This window comes from Puma concolor, chromosome D3 (assembly GCF_028749965.1).
Source record: "Puma concolor isolate L17-30 chromosome D3, mPumCon1.1.hap2, whole genome shotgun sequence".
In the NCBI taxonomy this organism is placed as follows: Eukaryota; Metazoa; Chordata; class Mammalia; order Carnivora; family Felidae; genus Puma; species Puma concolor.
Window position 1 is genome coordinate 94,916,380 of NC_141678.1, and position 17,482 is coordinate 94,933,861.

Here is a 17,482-nt window from a genome sequence, read left to right on the forward strand (position 1 = left end):
TGTCTTACAGTTTTCAATGCATAGATTTTTCACTTCCTTGGTTAAACATGGAGTTGTTTTATTAATTTTCCTTTTTGCTAGTGTGTTATTACTGTATACAAACACAATAGATTTCTGCATATTGATTTTGTATCCTACAACTTTACTGAATTCATTTATTAGTTCTAACAGTTTCTGTGTGTGGAGTCTTTAGGGTTTTCTATATATAATATAATGTCATCTGCAAATAGTGACAGCTTTACATTTGTTCTTTCCAATTTGCATACCTTTTATTTTTCTTGCCTTATCGTTGTGGGTAGGACTTCTGATACTACATTGAATAAAAGTGGTGAGGGTGGGCATCCATCCTGTTCCTGATCTTAGAGGAAAAGCTTTTAGCTTTTCATTGTTGAGTATGATGCTAGTTGTGGGCTTGTCATGTATGGTTTTTAAAAAAATGTTGAGTCACATTCCCTTCTTATCTACTTTGTTAGGTTTTTAATCATAAATGGATGTTAAATTTTGTTGAGTGCATTTTCTGCATTATTAATATAATCATATAATTTTTATCCTTCATTTTGTTAATGTGATGTATCACATTGATTGATTCGAAGATGTTGAACTCCCCTTGCATCCTTGGAATAAATTCCACTTGATCATGGTGTATGATCCTTTTAATGTATTGTTGAATTCAGTTTGCTAATATTTTGCTGAGGATTTTTACATCTATCTTCATCAGTGATATTGGCCTGTAATTTTCTTCTGGTGTCCTTGTCTGGTTTTGGTATCAAGGTAGTGGTGGCCTTGTGAAAAGAATTTACAAGTTTGCTCTCCTCTGCTGTTTTTTGAAAGAGTTTGAGAAATATTTGTATGAGTTTCTTCAGTGTTTGGTATAATTCACCAATGAAACCATCTGGTTCTGGAATTTTGTTTGTTGGGAGATTTTTGATTACTAATTCAATCTCTTTACTAGTAACTGGACTATTTGGATTTTTCATTTCTTCTTCGTTAAGTCTTGGAAAATTGTATATTTCTAGGAACTTATTCGTTTCTTCTAGGTTGTCCCATTTGTTTGCATATAATTTTTCATAGTCATCTCTTTGATCCTTTGTATTTCTGTGGTATCAGTTTTAACATCTCTTGTTATTTCTGATTTCATTTACTTGAGCCCTCTCTCTTTTTCTTGGGGAGTCTAGCTAAAGGTTTGCCAATTTTGTTTACTTTTTCAAATATCCAGTTCTGTTTCATTGATCTTTTCTATTGTCCTTTTAATATATTTCATTTACATCTGCACTGATCTTTATAATTTCCTTCATTCTACTAACTTCAGGCTTTGTTCTTTTTCTAGTTCCTTGAGGTATAAAGTTAGGTTGTTGAGATTTTCCTTGTTTTTTTTTTTTTTTGAGGTAGGCATGTATTGCTATGAACTTTCCTCTTGGAACTGCTTTGCTGCATCCCATAAATTTTGGTATGTTGTATTTCCATTTTCATTTATCTCAAGTTGTTGATTTCTTCATTGACTGGTTTTTCAGTAGCAGTTTTGAATTTTATAGTTTCCTCTCGTGATTGATTACTAGTTTTGTACCAGTGTGGTCAGAAAAGATGTTTGATATGATTTCAGTCTTCTCACATTTATTCAGACTTGTTTTGTGGCCTAACACATGGTCTATCCTGGAGAATGTTTCCTGAGCACTTAATAAGAATGTGTGTTTTGCTGCCTTCAGATGGAATGCTTTGTATATATCTGGTCTAATGTTCCATCTAAGACTGATGTTTCCTTATTGATTTTCTAACTGGATGATATATTCATTGATTAAAATTTGGTATTAGATATTTCTACTATTATTGTATTGCTGTCTATTTCTCCCTTTAAATCTGTTAATGTTTGTGGTATATGTTTAGGAGCCTCTATGTTGGGTGCATAAGTATTTACAAACGTTATACCTTTTTATTGGCTTGACCCCTTTATCATTATGTAATGCTCGTCTTTGTCTCTTATTACAGTGTGCTTTAAAGTCTATTTTTTTCTGATCAAGGTATAGCTACCACAGCTTTCTTTTGGTTTTCATTTGCATTATTCCATCCCGTCATATTCAATCTCTGTGTGTCCTTATATCTAATGTGAATCTCTTGTAGGCAGCATATAGATGGGTCCTGGATTTTTTTTAACCATTAAAATGATTTTTTATCTGTTTATTGAAATATAACACAAATACAAAAAAGCACACAAACCACAAATGCACAGCGCAATAAATTTTTACAAAATGAATATGCCAAACACAAGAAAGAGAATGTGACCAGATCCCCAGAAGTCCTCATGCTGCCTCTCAGACACCCCCCTGCCCTGCTCCTCAGTGATAATTACTGTCAATTAGTACTTGATGACCTTTACATAAATGAAATAATTCAGTATGTTTCTTTGTGTTTAGGTTTTTTGGTTCAACATTATGCTTGGACATTCATTTATGTTGCAGTACATAGCTGTGGTTTGTTTTTATTCCTGCAAATATTCCATCATAAGAATACTTATTATTTATTTGTCCATTATTTATTTGGGCATTTTGTGCTTTTGGTTTCGGACTATTAGCAATTACTGCTACAAACATTCTTGTACGTGACTTGTGTTGCACTTGGGCCCATACTTCTGTCAAGTGAATTTTTTTTTAAATTTAGCCACTCTATGTCTTTTGATTGGAGAATTTAGTCCATTTACATTTAATGAAATATTTAATGTAATTATCTATAGGTGTGTATTTACTGCTATTTTATTAATTGCTTCTTGGCTGTTTTGTTGTTCCTCTGTTTCCTCTTCTCTTTCTCTCTTTGTGGTTTGATGACTTTTCTGTAGTGGAGTGTTTAGATTTCTTTCTCTTTATCTTTTTTGTATCTACTACAGGTTTTTGCTTTGTGGTTATTATGAGGCTTACATATAACAATCTATATTTATAACAGTTTATTTTAAGTTGAAAGTAATTTAAGTATGCACACATTCTAAAGCTGTACATTTTTACTCCCTACCACATTTTGAGGTCACATTTTACTTCTTTTTATCTTGTGTATTCCTTAGCTAATTATGTCATTATAGTTATTTTTTTAATGTTGACTTATTTTTGAGAGATAGAGTGCAAGTGGAGGGGGTAGGGGGGACAGAGGATCTGAAGCAGGTTCTGTGCTGACAGCAGAAAGCCCGACCCAGGGATTGAACTCAAGAACCGTGAGATCATGACTTGAACCAAAGTTGGAAGTAGATGCTTAACAGACTGAGCCACCCAGCCGCCCCTGTCGTTACAGTTATTTTTACTACTTTTGTCTTTTAACCTTCATACCAGCTATAAGTAATTAACTACCATTACTATATATTTACCTTTACCAATGAGATTTATGCTTTCATGTGTTTTGTTACTAATTAGCACCCTTTCTTTTCAGCTTAAAAACATCCCTTTAACATTTCATGTAAGTCTGGTTTAGTGGTAATGAACTCCTTTAGCTTTTGCTGTCTGGAAAACTCTCTCTTTCCCTCAATTCTGAATGATAACTCTGCTGGGTAGAGTAATCTTGATTGGAAGTTCTTGATTGGAAGCGTTTTGAATGTTTTGTGTTACTCCCTTTTGACCTACAGAGTTTCTGCTACAAAATCTGCTGAGTCTTGTGGGCATTCCCTTGTACCGAACAAGTTGTTTTACTTGCTGCTTTGAAGATTCTCTGTCTTTAACTTTTGACATTTTAATTATAATGCATCTCAGTGGGTCTCTTTGGGTTCATCTTATTTGGAACTCTCTAGGCTCTCTTGGATCTGGATGTGCTTCTTTCCCCAGTCAGGAAGGCTTTCAATCACTATTTCTTCAAATAATTTTCTGCCCCTTTCTCTCTCTCTTCTCCTTCTGGGAGTCCTATCATGTGGGTGTTAGTCCATTTGATGTTGTCCTCTAACCCCTTAAGCTATCTTTACTTTTTTTTTTTTTTTCATTCTTTTTTCTTTTTGCTGCTCTGATTGGGTGAGTTCCACTGCCCTGTACTTGAGTTCATTGATTCTTTCTTTGCTTCATTTAGTCTATTGTTGAACCCCTCTAATGTATTTTTTGTGTTTATTTATTTATTTTGAGAGAGAGAGGGAGAGAGAGAGAGAGAATGAGCATGAGTAGGGGAGAGGCATACAGAGAAGGAGAGAGAGAATCCCAAGCAAGCTTGGTGCTATTAGTGTGGAGCCTGATGCGGGCTTGATCTCATGAACTGTGAGATCATGACCTGAGCTGAAATCAAGAGTCAGACGCTTAACCAACTGAGCCACCCAAATACCCCACCTCTAATGTATTTTTAAGTTCAGTTATTGTATTCTTCATCCAGTGACTTCTGTTTGGTACTTATATTTTCTATCTCTTTATTGAACTTCTCACTGTATTCATCCATGCTTCTCTCAAGTTTGGAGAGCATCTTTGTGACCATTACTTTGAATTCTTCGTGAGGTAAACTACTTATCTCCATTTCATTGAGGTTATTTTCTGAGGTTTTATGTTGTTCTTCTGTTTGGAATATATTCCTGTTTCCTCATTTTGCTTGTTTCTCTCTTTGTGTTTCTATGGATTAGCTGAAACAGCCATCTTTTCCAGTTTTGAAGGAATCATCTTGTGTAGATGAACCTTACTGCTTAAACTTACTGTAGCTCTTGGTTGTCTCTCAAACCTTTGTGATCGTCTAAGCAGCCCATTTTAATAGCTCCCAGTTGTTGAGTGTGCAAGGCCTGTTAGTGTCCCAGTGGGTGGAGTCTCAGTCAGCATGTAGATTCGGGCTGATTGGAAGCTATACACTCAGGTAGCAGATTTCAAAGTATGCAAATATATACAGTCCTGAGGGACCACGAGCATAAGCCCTTTTGGCCACAGAACAGGTGATCTGGAGGTCCCCAGGCCTGTGTTCCCTGAGAGCATCTCTGTAGCTTCTAGATGTGTGCCAAACCTGAAGCTTGCCCGTGAGGCTGAAGTTCCAGGACAAGCAAATAGGCCTCTTTTACAGGGAGACTAGGGATGTGTTCCAGTCTGCGGTGCCATGGGGGTGGCAGCCTACCAAGAACTAGCTGCCTTTTACAGTCCCATGGGACCCAGGAACGCAAGCCTCCTGGCCACCAGAGTCATTCAAGGAGGTGTTCTGGGGTGGCAGCCACAAAGACTAGGACACCCGATGTGAGAACTAGGGCACCAGGCATGTGTAAGAGCTCCCCTCTGAGGGATGCTGGCAGCCTGGAGCATGGCAGAGGGATGAAGGTAAAACCACCTTCCAAGGGCTCTGGAAGGCTTTCCAGTCAAGCCTTAGATGTGTGTTTAATCAGAAGCCTGCTCCTCGGGCTGCAGGATCGATGACAGCTTTCTCCAAAGAACTGAACTCCTGGCTCTGTTGTCTCTTGCTCTGGCCTGGGAGTGGTGGCTGTTTGAGAACTCTTTCTGCACTGGTCACAGGCCTCGGGGACCCATGAGCACAAAGCCCCACTACTTAGCACAAAGCCAGGTGATGAAGAGGTGGTCCCTGGCAGCAAGTGCAAAACTTGGGGTGCCAGAAAGGTGTAAGCTCATTCCCGGGAGACCCCAGTGAGGGACAGAGGTAGAGGGGGAGCAGAAGGGTGGTGTCCCCTGGCCTGTGCTCCCTGAGAGCACCTCCATGGCCTCTAGGTGTGTGCCACACTGGTCTGCCACTTTCTCAGAGACGGACGTATGTTTCAGGCTGCCGTCTGTGTGGTGACCTCAGGACAGTATTCTGCCAACAAGTGTCTCTCTGATTGTTACAGTCCCGTGGGACCCCAGAACACAAGCCCCCTGGCCTCCAGAACCAGAATTTTGAGGGGTGTTCCTTGGCTGCAGCTGCAAAAACCAGGGCACCAGATGCCTGTAAAAGCTTTCTGTGGGAGATACTGTTATTGTGGAGAGTGGAAGAGGGAGAGCATAAAAATGGTGCCTGCCAGGGCCTCTGTCCTTGGGAAATAGGCCAACAGGCTGGGCTCCTGGGGCCGATGCTTTCAGATTAGTAAATGGACCTCTGACATAAAGTCTGGCCACTTTTCAAACAGCTGCTTCTGCACTGGCCCTGGGGTGGGGAGTCTATGCAAGCCTTTTAAGAGGTATTTCTCAGGCTGCTACAGCCCTCTGGGTCTCTCGGTTACCTGCTCCATTGCTTTTCAAAGCCGGATGTTTTGAGGGCTTGTTCCTCAGGTGCAGGTCTTAAAAGTTGGGGTGTCTGATGTGGGGTAGAACCCTTTGCTGCTCTGGGAGGTCTGGGTTTGTGAGTTCCCTCCCGATTGTGGGTTGCTGTGCCGGGGGTGGATTTACAGTGAAACCAAGTCTTAGCCTCTGCCACCCGCCATGATGTGGCTCTTTTCTTGTTTCTGGATATGCAGCAGCTGCTCAGCTGGTTGTCAGAGGAGAGGAACCTGGTCCGTATGTAGCTGTGGGTCCGGCGTGTCCATGGGAGGGGTGAGTCAGAGTCTGGGTTTTGATGGCTGTACTGGGGCAGGAGATGTCCTTGTTTGTAGGACGTTGTCACTGACAGTCCTGGGGCATGCCTTTGGTAGCACACTCCAGCTCTTTTGGCTGTACTTGTAACTTTTCTGTGAGATTCTTGTTGTTGTTTTTGAAACTCCGAGGGTATTCATACCCTTTGCTACAGTGATTTCATTTCTGGCAATCTGTCCTAGGGAAATAATCAGAAACCTAAGCTAAGATTTATGTATATAGCTCCCGTACTTTTTTGTAATATGAACTGTAAATAACCCGGTATCTATCAGGAAAATGGCCAACTTAATTTAGATATATTTCCCATTTTGCAGCAAGTAAAAATACTGTTTTGGAACAATTTATTGCCGTAGGAAAATTCTTGTGCTATGTTACCCGAGAAAGATGCACATCGCTGGGCAGTATCTCAAGTATTTATCCAGCATCTCTTGAGTTATAGCTGATGACTGCCATGGAAGCACTGAAACATCAACACCGTTTGCTCGGATGCCTGTGGGTAGTTTTCTTCTTTATACACATGCTATTTTTCAGAATTTCCAGGATGAGCATATATAATTTTCATAATCAGAACAAAAAGTTTAAAAAAACCAGCACATAATCCCACGGTCTCTCAGGCAACTTTCAGAGGCTTCAAAGGAGTCAGGACACTCGGGGTCCTTTGAGCACGTGGCAGTCCCAGGGCGGGGTCCCAGGTTTATCTCTGTTACGCTCATTTGCTCCATTTACTTTTTAATTTTTTTAAGTGAGAGAATTTATATATTTTTTCGACTTCAGAATGGATTGCTTGCATTTTTCTGAAAAGCTCAAGAAGTCAGAAAGGAACCGTGTGCCACCTCATTCCCAGACAACTGGTTTTGGCTCATAGTATGTGTGCTTTTGTGTGTCCACGCCGGACATTCTGTTTCTGCGCTGACCCGTGTAGGTGTCCTCGCAGCTGTCTTTCCACAGGGGGTGTGTTTCTGTGACTCGCACTTTCTGGAGCGCTTTGGGGATGGTTCTGCTCCGTCCACTTGAAGACAAGGGCACAAGAGGAGGCTCTGAGGGTAGAGACTTCGGTTCGGCATATGAAGATAGCTGGTGTGAACCTTCCGTAAAAGCTTCAGAGGTCTCGTGGCATTCCCGGGCTCCCGCCTGAACGCCTAAAGAGGTGCCGGGAAAGTCAGGTGCAGGGGGACTGTGTCTACGGCACTACATCCGTGCCACTCGGGTGCAGTGCAGGAGCACGAACTTGGCCACATGCGACTGAGTGCCCGGACTTAGCACGGAACGAGGGCATGTTTCCCACTTTCCTTGGAGGTGTTATGAGGGTCCGTGTAGGGCCACATGGTCAACTAGGGACTTGTGGCAGTGCACAGCATTATGAATAAAAATTAAGCATCTGTAGAGAGGAAAAAACAACCGCAGCTTGAAAGCAAAGGTCACCATCCTGGGATGACAGACATTTGCTCCCTCCGGCAGTGCTGGCTGCACAGTCCCTCCCTCCCCTGGCAGATTAGCTTGAGGTCAAGAGGGTTCAGGTCAAGAAATAATGTGTTCACTTTCAAAGCTCTCTGGGGAAGGGTTTGGAAGATGGCACTTGTTTCCTGGGCTGGAGAGACCAACGTTGAATCATTTTGTTCTGTATTAACATAATGAGTTTATTCCATTCCTTGGAAACGTGGTTCAGTAATGCAAAGTTCTCAATCCCCAAAAGTTCTCTTTTTATGAAGATAAAGGAGAAGAAAACAAGGTGAGGAAAGGAAAAAGAACTTGCATATTGACGGGGGTGTCTTCAGGGATAAGGAGCACCCAGGAATCCAACATTAGAGGCAGGAAGAGCAGGTACACGGGTATGGCACCAGAGAGTGGTGGGGAATGGACGGTGACGCACAGGAAGTGGTTCTGCACGTCAGGAAGTATGTGTGCAGGTTACCTGGTGTTACATGAGTGTCTCAGCGCCAGCACGTACCAGAGGAAGATCCTGATGCTTGTTGGATGGGCCTTGGTCATTAAGGTCATTTGCTTTGAGGCACATCCTATCACTCTCTAGGCAGTAATTTTTGGGGGTATTAGCCAGTGGTTCTCAAGGTGTGACTTCTGGACTGGCAGGTTCCACGTTACCTGGGAACTTGTTAGAAATGAAAAATTTCAACCCCTACCCACAGATCTCCTGAATTCAGGCCTCTGTGGCGGGGGGGGGGGGGGGGGGCAGTCAACTCTGGCTGATTCTGACACACCACTGCAATTGATGCTCGAGATGTGGGAGAGCCCTCCAGCCTGCGTCAAATGGGAAGTCCCTAAGTTTACACCGCGTACCTTATCTTCCTACAAGTTGGAAATCAGCTAAGCAGGTTCATATTTGCAATAGGAACAATACATATTAAATTTTTTTTCAAGTTTTTATTTAAATTGCAGTTACGATAGAGTGTAATATTAGTTTCAGGTGTAGAATTTAGGGATTCATTAAATATTTTTGTGTTTTGAGGAACTGGCTGCTAGTTCAGCCTTATTATGTAATTTTAAGTTGAACTTTCAGAGCATGTGACTGATGTTTAGTGTTGCTACGAAACCTCAGCACACGAATTCCTGTCATGAGGATGTTTTCTCCAGAATAGCCTGGTACCACCCATCCTCGTGCCTATTTCTTTTCATGCAAGGACTACCAGGGATGTTCCCACCACATTTGGCTCATAGTTGCATCAGCGCTTTCGTTCGTTCATTCGTTTATAGATTTTTAAATTTTTTTTTTTTTTAACGTTTATTTTATTTTTGGGACAGAGAGAGACAGAGCATGAACGGGGGAGGGCCAGAGAGAGAGGGAGACACAGAATCGGAAACAGGCTCCAGGCTCTGAGCCATCAGCCCAGAGCCTGACGCGGGGCTCGAACTCACGGACCGCGAGATCGTGACCTGGCTGAAGTCGGACGCTTAACCGACTGCGCCACCCAGGCGCCCCTTGTTTATAGATTTTTAAAGGACAATCTCCATTTTACTTTTTTCCAGAGACAGTTTTTCTTCAGTCCTTAAGGACTTAGCTCCTGACACAGGCTTTGATGGGGGTCCTGGGGCAGCACCTGAGGGCCTGAATCAGGGTGGGGGAGTTCTGTCCTCGGTGCCTCAGGAGCTCCCGGGTCCCTTGCCATGAATGGCAAGCTCACAATGTAACGTAGTTTCACATGTGCTCGGAACCACACAGGCGTCGAAGACTCACTTCCAAAATGTCCCTGGTGGCGGTGGCCTCTACTGTGTTCCAAGTAATGAACTTTTTTTTTTTTAAATGTTTATTTTGAGAGAGAGCATGCGCAGAGCCAGGGAGGGGCAGAGAGATGCGGGGGTGGGGGGAGAGAATCCCAAGCAGGCTCTGCACTGTCAGGGTGGAGCCCCATGTGGGGCTTGATCTCACAAAGTGTGAGATCATGACCTGAACTGAAACCAAGAGTCGGGCGCCTAAGGACTGAGCCACCCGGGCACCCCTGAGTAATTAACTTCTTAATGGCTTTGTTCTGGGCCTGCGACGGGCACAGCTGGAGCAGCGGATATGCTACATGCAGCCGTGGGCCTTTCTGCCATGACTGTTACTCCTTTCCTTGGTCATCTTGGAGACGAGGGCCCGAGAGATGCATCAGAACGTCTAAAAGCATTTGACGGAGACGTGAGAATAACTTATGGCCTTCTGTTGGAAGACTTACCTCAGATTTTAGCTAAACTGGATTAAAAAAAAAATTTTAATGTTTATTTTTGAGAGAACAAGCATGCACAAGCGGGGTAGGGGCAGAAGGAGACACCGAATCTGAAGCAGGCTCCAAGGCTCTGAGCTGTCAGCACAGAGCCCGACGTTGGGCTCAAACCCACGGGAGCTGCGAGATTGTGACCTGAGCCCAAGTCAGATGCTTAAGCGACTGAGCCACCCAGGCGCCCGTGGATTTTTTGACTCCCAGCATTTTTCAACTTGCCATGACACCCACTCCCCATGTGTGATCACTTTGTATAATACTGCAAAATGCTACATAAGCTTTGATTCACTGGACAGTCTCATCACCTGCTGAAAGGCTGACTCCTCTGAGCACCATACGCCCTGGGCTTGGTGTGGATGGATGATCGGTTGGGCAGATGTGCACCAGCCGCACAGCCAGGCATGTGCACCCGCCTCTCCACCTCCGTGACCAGCTTAGCCCCGTCTCTTCTGACTGTGGGGGTGACCGTCCAGAGTTTCCTCAACTATGAACTGGGACAGGGTTGCCACAGCTCCGTGTCATTGAAAGGGTTATGTTGATGAACGCTTGTAGAAAGCACATTTCTTCCGGGAATTCTCGGTGCCCGCTGCTATCACCGTGATATCTGTGATGGCTGAGTGCGTAGATCACGTTCCTCTGCACTATGCTTAGCAATGTCAGAATGAATGGCAATTTTGCAAACCTGGGTATATTCAAGAAACGCTGGATAGTAAGCATTTGGAAAATCTTTTTTTTCAAAAGGACTTAAAAAGAAGTTTCTAGACCTAAAACACATCTGTCTCCCATCAACTACAACTTGGTTATCTGCAATGACCCACAACCTGCTTGAGCTTCAGCCCATTTTGTCATCTGTAAAAGGGATAATGTTACTCGCCTCATGGAACATGTATGAAGATTAATGGAACATGGAACATGTACAGATTCATGGAACACGTATGAAGATTAAGTGAAAAAATATGGCACAAGATAGGCACTGGGTACATACTGGAGGTGCTCCATTCTGAGGTAAGCCTCTCTCTGCTCGGCATTAACTGGTCGTTTCTCCAATATTTAGAACACAAGTGAAAAGTATCATTAATTGCAGAGAAAAAGTTTTTATTCTTTGATATATAAAACCAACAAAACTTTAATGTGTAATACAACATAGTTTTTTTTTTTTTTGTTTGTTTGTTTAAGAAGAAAATGGCAGAAGTAAAGATCTGGGTACAAAAATACACTCAAGCAGCTGTTCCAAGAAATTCAGAACTCCTAATATTATAAACAACAGCATACAAATCTCGGAGTGGTAGGTTTTTTTCTTCTTTCCCTAAAAAATTATTCACATTTGCTTAATTTAAAACACGTTAAGAAATATAACTTTCCTTCTTGGTGACAGACCAGTTACTCAACAAGATATTAAAAAACCAGCAATAACTCAGCAAAAGAACATTTCATTTGTGATAGTAACTAGCATTAGACTTTTGGTTCTATAATACTTATCGTAGTAAAAAAAACCCACTTCTCACTGCTTGGATGCCAGAAAAGATGCTCATACAGCTCACTGGAGCCCATAAATTTAGATGTATTGGGACTCTCACCCTCTACCTCAACGGGAGAGCATCTCTGGTCTTCCCTGTGCTTAGGAACACAACCAACAGTGATCCTGGCACACAAATAACAAAATCAAACATAGCTGCAGGAAACCACAACTGCTCAATAAAAGCTATTTCTGCCTAATAAATAGTTTCCAAAGGAAAAATTATTTGCTTTTACACTTAAGAAAAATGAAGATGTTGAGATACTGTTTTCAATCTGTTAGCAGCCTGACATCCATGAAGTCAGGACAGTTCTGTGGCTGACCAGCAGGGGGTGCTGGACCACAGGAGAAGCAGCCGTATACTCTCCCAAGAAAGGCATCCTAAAAAAATATTTTTACTTGTATTTATATGAAAGCTTTATTTGGTCAAAGTTTAGTTCTCAGAGTATAAGTGTAACATTTTCTCCTCCACATTGGATTCAAACAAAATACACTTCATATAATATTGGATCAAACATGAATAAACCTATAAAATTACTAAATATATAAATATTGCTGGAAGATCAAAGGGAAGTGATAATGAATTTAATCTGTGTTAAAAATCAGTAAGTTCCACGTGACTTGTGAATTTAAAACAAAGATAACAGAAACTACACATCCAAATGGCCGTGAGCTTTCAGAGGCCTGCCAGGGGTGTGTGGTGGGCTTATCCATCATTTCCACTGAAAATATTTCAAAAATTGCCCTCAGACTCAAACCCCAGGAAAAGACTAGTTTTTATCTCAGAGTTAATGATGGCTTTTGGTCACGAAAGTATTGCTGAGACTTACCTTCCAGTACCTTCCAACCCCGCAGGGCTAAGTTCGCCCCGCCCAGAGGCTGAGCCCCCGCAGGTGCCGTGATCCACGTGAGCTTTTCCCCTGGGATGTGTGGGGGTCCGGCACCCGCTTGCTGTCTGAAATTCATTGTCACTGGTCATACCTGTTACAGGCTTGGGCGCACTGACTCTTCAAAGCCAGGCTCTGGCTGCCACCTTCCTCCCTCATTCCTGCCGGCGAGCGGAGTCTGCAGGGCAGCCGGGGCACGCGCTCACAACAGTGCTGACGTCACAGGTGGTTTTTGCACGGGTCACATTAAAGACACGAATCTATGTTTCAAAAGGAATTTTAAAGCTTCATTTATAAAAGTATTTTCAAAACGAAGTATTTTCTGCACCTGGTCAGACCCTCTCTGCCACTTTATTTACGAAAGTGCTGGGACCTGCCCCCGGCTGAGCACTGACTACACGCGTGTGCATTTTCTGTTCCGTGGAGAAGTCTATAAAAATAGTATCTGTATTTTCTATCCGTCAGCTGGAACACACGCGGGGTGTGGGCCAAGAGGGTGGGATAAATAAAAACAACAACAAGGGGCCCGAAGCGCACAGTGCCTGTCCCCACTCGCACCCGGGACCCGCGGTTACCAGCGCCTCCAGGGGGCGCGGCGGCCCTACAGCGTCACGGCGGGGCCGTGCTCCTCCACGGCGCCAGGGGGCAGCGGCAGGGCCAGGCTGTGGCGAGGGTCGGCGCGCAGGGAGCTGAGCAGCCTGTGCGCCGGGCCCGCGCCGTTGACCCGCGCCTGGCTGCCCGGGGGCGGCGGCGGCCTGGGCGCGGGCCGCGGCTCCAGCACGCCCTCGAGCACCACGTCGGGCTCGTCGTCGCTGTCCGCGTCGTCGGGCTGCAGGTGCAGCAGCGCGGGCGCGGCGGGCAGGCTGTGGCGGCTGGCCGCGCTGTCCGAGGAGCGGCCCGAGCTGCCCGACGCGCGGCTGCCGCGCACCACGTTGTTCCTCTGGTTGGCCGGCTTGACCGTGACGATGAGGTTGTGGCTGTTGGCGATCATCATGTCCGTGACCTGGTCCAGCGTCTTCCCGGCCACCTCGATGCCGTTCACCTCCAGGACCTCGTCGTCCACGGCCAGCAGCCCGGTGCTCTCGGCCAGGCCGCCGGGCACCATGCGCGAGATGAAGATGCCCGGCACCTTCTCCAGGCCCTGCGGGGCCACGCGCACGCTCGTGCCGTCGCGGATGTAGAAGCCCAGCGGCTTCTGGCAGCCGTGCCTGTACAGCCTCACGCGGCGGTGCGTCTCGGGCAGGATGTCCACGTCGATGATGGAGGACACGGGGCGGAAGTCGTGCGGCAGGCCGATGTGCAGGTGTGCGCGCCGGCGGGGGCCGTCCTCGCGCAGCGCCAGCGCCTTCCTCCGGCGGGATAGAGAGCCACCGGCCCCGAAGCTGCAGTGCTCGGCCTCCTCTGAAACAGCAGAGGGGGTGGCGGTCAGGATGGGGGGAGGTACTGGTCAGGATGGGGGCGGCACCGGGAGGGGGAGGCACTGGAGAGGGCGGCTGGTCAGGACAGGGGGCACCGGGAGGGGGAGGCGGTCAGGACGGGGGTGGGGAGAGAGGGGGCACCGGGAGGGGGAGGCGGTCAGGACAGGGGTGGGGGGAGGGGGGCACCGGGAGGGGGAGGCGGTCAGGAGGGCGGCGGGGCATGGGAGGGGGAGGCACCGGACAGCACGGTGACGCCTGAGGGCTGGGGCTGCCTGTGGGGTCCGGCTCTCTGCCGCTTACCTGTGGGCTGCTCCTCGGATGTGCCCTGGGACCCCACAGAACTCTGAGGCAGTGGGCACCACCATCACATCACATCTTTCAGCTAATTCCCTACAAGTCTCGCCCATATGTATAGGACTTCACTTTTCTGGAAAGTCTCAACCTCTAGGATGATACGCTGGAGTAACTTTCAGAGCCCACAGCCATCTGGCATCAGTTGGGCTGGCCATATCGTTAAGTCCAATCGCGTCCCTACAGTTAGCTCTCTGGAACTCTCCAAAACCACCCCCACACAACCAACATGACTGCAAGGTGAAGAGGCAGGAATGAGACTACAATAAAGAGAATTAACAATGGCTGGAAGGCTTACAAGTGCCTGATTACATTCTGGGAAGACAGCAGAGCAGGGGCCCCGGGAATCTCTCCCCCCCAGATGACAACAGCAGGGGAGGAACCTGTGTGATGGGACTGCTTTGGAACTGTGGACTCTGCCCGAGGCCTGCCACGTGTCCGGGAGAAGTCGTCGATTTTGGTCCATTCCAGCTCGCAGCACAGCAGCACCTACCCGTCCCGCGCCCCAGCCATGGGGCAGGCAGCCGGGCACGTGTTTCTGGAGCGGCCTGCAGAAGCCAGGTGGACGAAAAGGACCCTGTCCCCCAAACGGCAGGAGGCCATGCTCTGACCACACAGGTGCGGACTCAGAGGCTGGCGGCCATTGCTGTCACCCCTCCAGCTCCAGCTCGAGTGACTTCAAGGGGATAAGTGCCCTCTTATCCCCCTTTTGTTTTCCACTTTTCCCCTTTTGGGAGCCACACGTTAAAGACTAGGACACTGAAAAACAGCTGCCTATTTGAGGGAAGTTAGGAAGCGACGGCACATGTCCAAGGAAAGGCTCAGAAAAGACCGGGGAAGACATTAAATGGACACCTCAGGTTGACCCCCGGCACAGAGCCTGTAACCATGAAAAGAACGACGACAACAAAACAGCAAACCTTGGGCAAGGGGGAGAATCTGATTTCCAGAGTAACCGCATCATGAGATTCAAATGTCCAGCGCTCAGCAAATCACAAGGCACACAAAGAAACAGGAGACTTCGGCCCATTGAAAGAAAAAAGATAATTCAACAGAATCTGTCCCTAAAAAGGACCCGGTGTCAGATCTACTTGAGAGACTTTAACACAATTGCCTTGAGACCATGGGGAAGATGGTGGAATAGGAGGATTCTGAGCTCACCTCCTCCCACAGACACACTGAATACACCCAGGCATCCCCTACATGTAATGCAACTCAATCTGAGAACAACCTGAAGCTAGTACAGTGGCTCTTCCACAGCCAAGGACAGAAAGAAAAAGCCACACCAAGAAGGACAGGAGGGGCAAAGACTGAGTCAGGAAACAAACCCCTGGCATGTGAGAAGGGAATCACAGATGCAGAGAGGATATCACACTCCCTGAGGAGTAAGGGGATCAAGCCCAATGGGCATGGCATCCGTGGTCCTGGGAACCTGCACCAGGAAGATGAGTCCCCATAATATGTAGCCTTAAAAATCAGCAAGGCTTAACCCTGGAAGCTTTGAAAACCAGTAAAGCCTAATTCCAGGAGAGCAACAAAGAAATCAAAGAGGAAATAAAAAAAATTTCCTGGAGACAAATGAAAATGGAAACACAATAGTTTTTTTAGGATGCAGCAAAAATAGTTCTAAGAGGGAAGTTTATAGCAATATAGGCCTACCTCAAGAAACAAAAAAAGTCCCAAACAATCTGACCTTACACCTGAAAAAGACTATAATAAGAATAAAGCCCAAAGTTAGCACAAGGAAGGAAACAAAAAAGACCAGGGCAAAAATAAATAGAGACCAAAAAACAATATAAACGACCAATGAAATGAAGAGCTGTTCTTTGATAAGGTAAGCAAAACAGATAAACCTTTAGCCAGACTCATCAAGAAAAAAAGAACTCAAGTAAATAAAATTATAAATGAGAGAATTTAAAACTGACATCACAGAAATCCAAAGGATTATAAGAAATTACCATGAAAAATTATACACCAACAAATTGGACAACCTAGAAGCAATAAATTCCTAGAAACATACAATCTTCCAAGACTGAATCAGGAAGAAATAGAAAATCTGAACAGATTACTAGTAACAAAATTGAATTGGTAATCAGAAAACTCTGGCACAGGTGAATTCTACCAAATATTTTATATTTAATTTAATATTTTATCTTATTATTTTATGTTAGAGAGAAAGACAGTATGAGCAAGGAAGAGGGGAGAAAGAAAATCCCAGGCTCCAAGCTGAGCATGGAGCCCAATGTGGGGCTCGATCCCATGACCCTGGGACCATGACGTGAGACAAGATCCAGAGGTGGAAGCTCAACCGATTGAGCCACCTGGGCACCCCGCCACTAAACATTTAAAGAAGAGTTAATGCCTGTGCTTCTCAAGCTATTTCAAAAACTAGAAGAGGAAGGAAAATTTTAGAATTCATTCTTCAAGGCCAGCATTACCATGACATGCAACTCAAAACCAAGGACACTCCAAAAAAAGAAAATGAGGCCATGTCTCTGATGAACATAGATGTGAAAATCCTCAACAACGTATTAGCAAACCAAATTCAATGCTACATTAGAAGGATCAGGTGGGATATATTTCAGGGATGCATGGAAGGTTCAATATCTGCAAATCAATCAGTGTGATGACCACATTAACAAAATGTGATCATCTTAATGAAGAAAAAGCATTTGACAAAATTCAACATCTGCTTATGATAAAAACTCTCAACAAAGTGGGTGTAGAGGAAACATACCTCAACATAATAAAGGCCATGTATGATAACCTATAGCTTACATCATAGTCAATAGTGAAACGCTGGCATCTTTTCCCCTGAGATCAGAAACAAGTCAATGATGTTTACTCACCAGTTTTATTCAAAATGGTATTAGAAGTTGCAGGTGGAACAGTCAGACAAGAGAAAGAAACAAGGGACATCCAAATTGGGAAGGAAGAAGTAAAACTGTCACTACTCGCAGATGATAAGATTACATACAGAAAACCCTAAAGACCCCACCAAAAAACTATTAGAATAAATGAATTCAGTAAAGTTGTAGGATACAAAATCAATATACAGAAATCTATTGTGTATAATAACTAATAACACACTAGCAGAAAGGAAAATTAAGAAAACAATCCC

At 44.9% G+C, this 17,482-nt stretch overlaps 1 protein-coding gene and 1 long non-coding RNA gene across 2 annotated transcripts in view; one reads left to right on the forward strand and one right to left on the reverse strand.

Moving 5' to 3' along the window:
* Window positions 1–17,482, forward strand: part of LOC147575725 (uncharacterized) — a 46,455-nt gene that overhangs the window by 11,676 nt on the left and 17,297 nt on the right. The gene's annotated exons all lie outside the window — the stretch shown is intronic.
* Window positions 11,264–17,482, reverse strand: part of PARD6G (par-6 family cell polarity regulator gamma) — a 91,486-nt gene continuing 85,267 nt past the window's right edge. Inside the window, exon 3 of the mRNA XM_086683316.1 lies at window positions 11,264–13,993. Coding sequence (XP_086539442.1) covers window positions 13,194–13,993 — 800 coding nt within the window. The 3' untranslated portion in view covers window positions 11,264–13,193. The remainder of the gene's footprint in view (window positions 13,994–17,482) is intronic.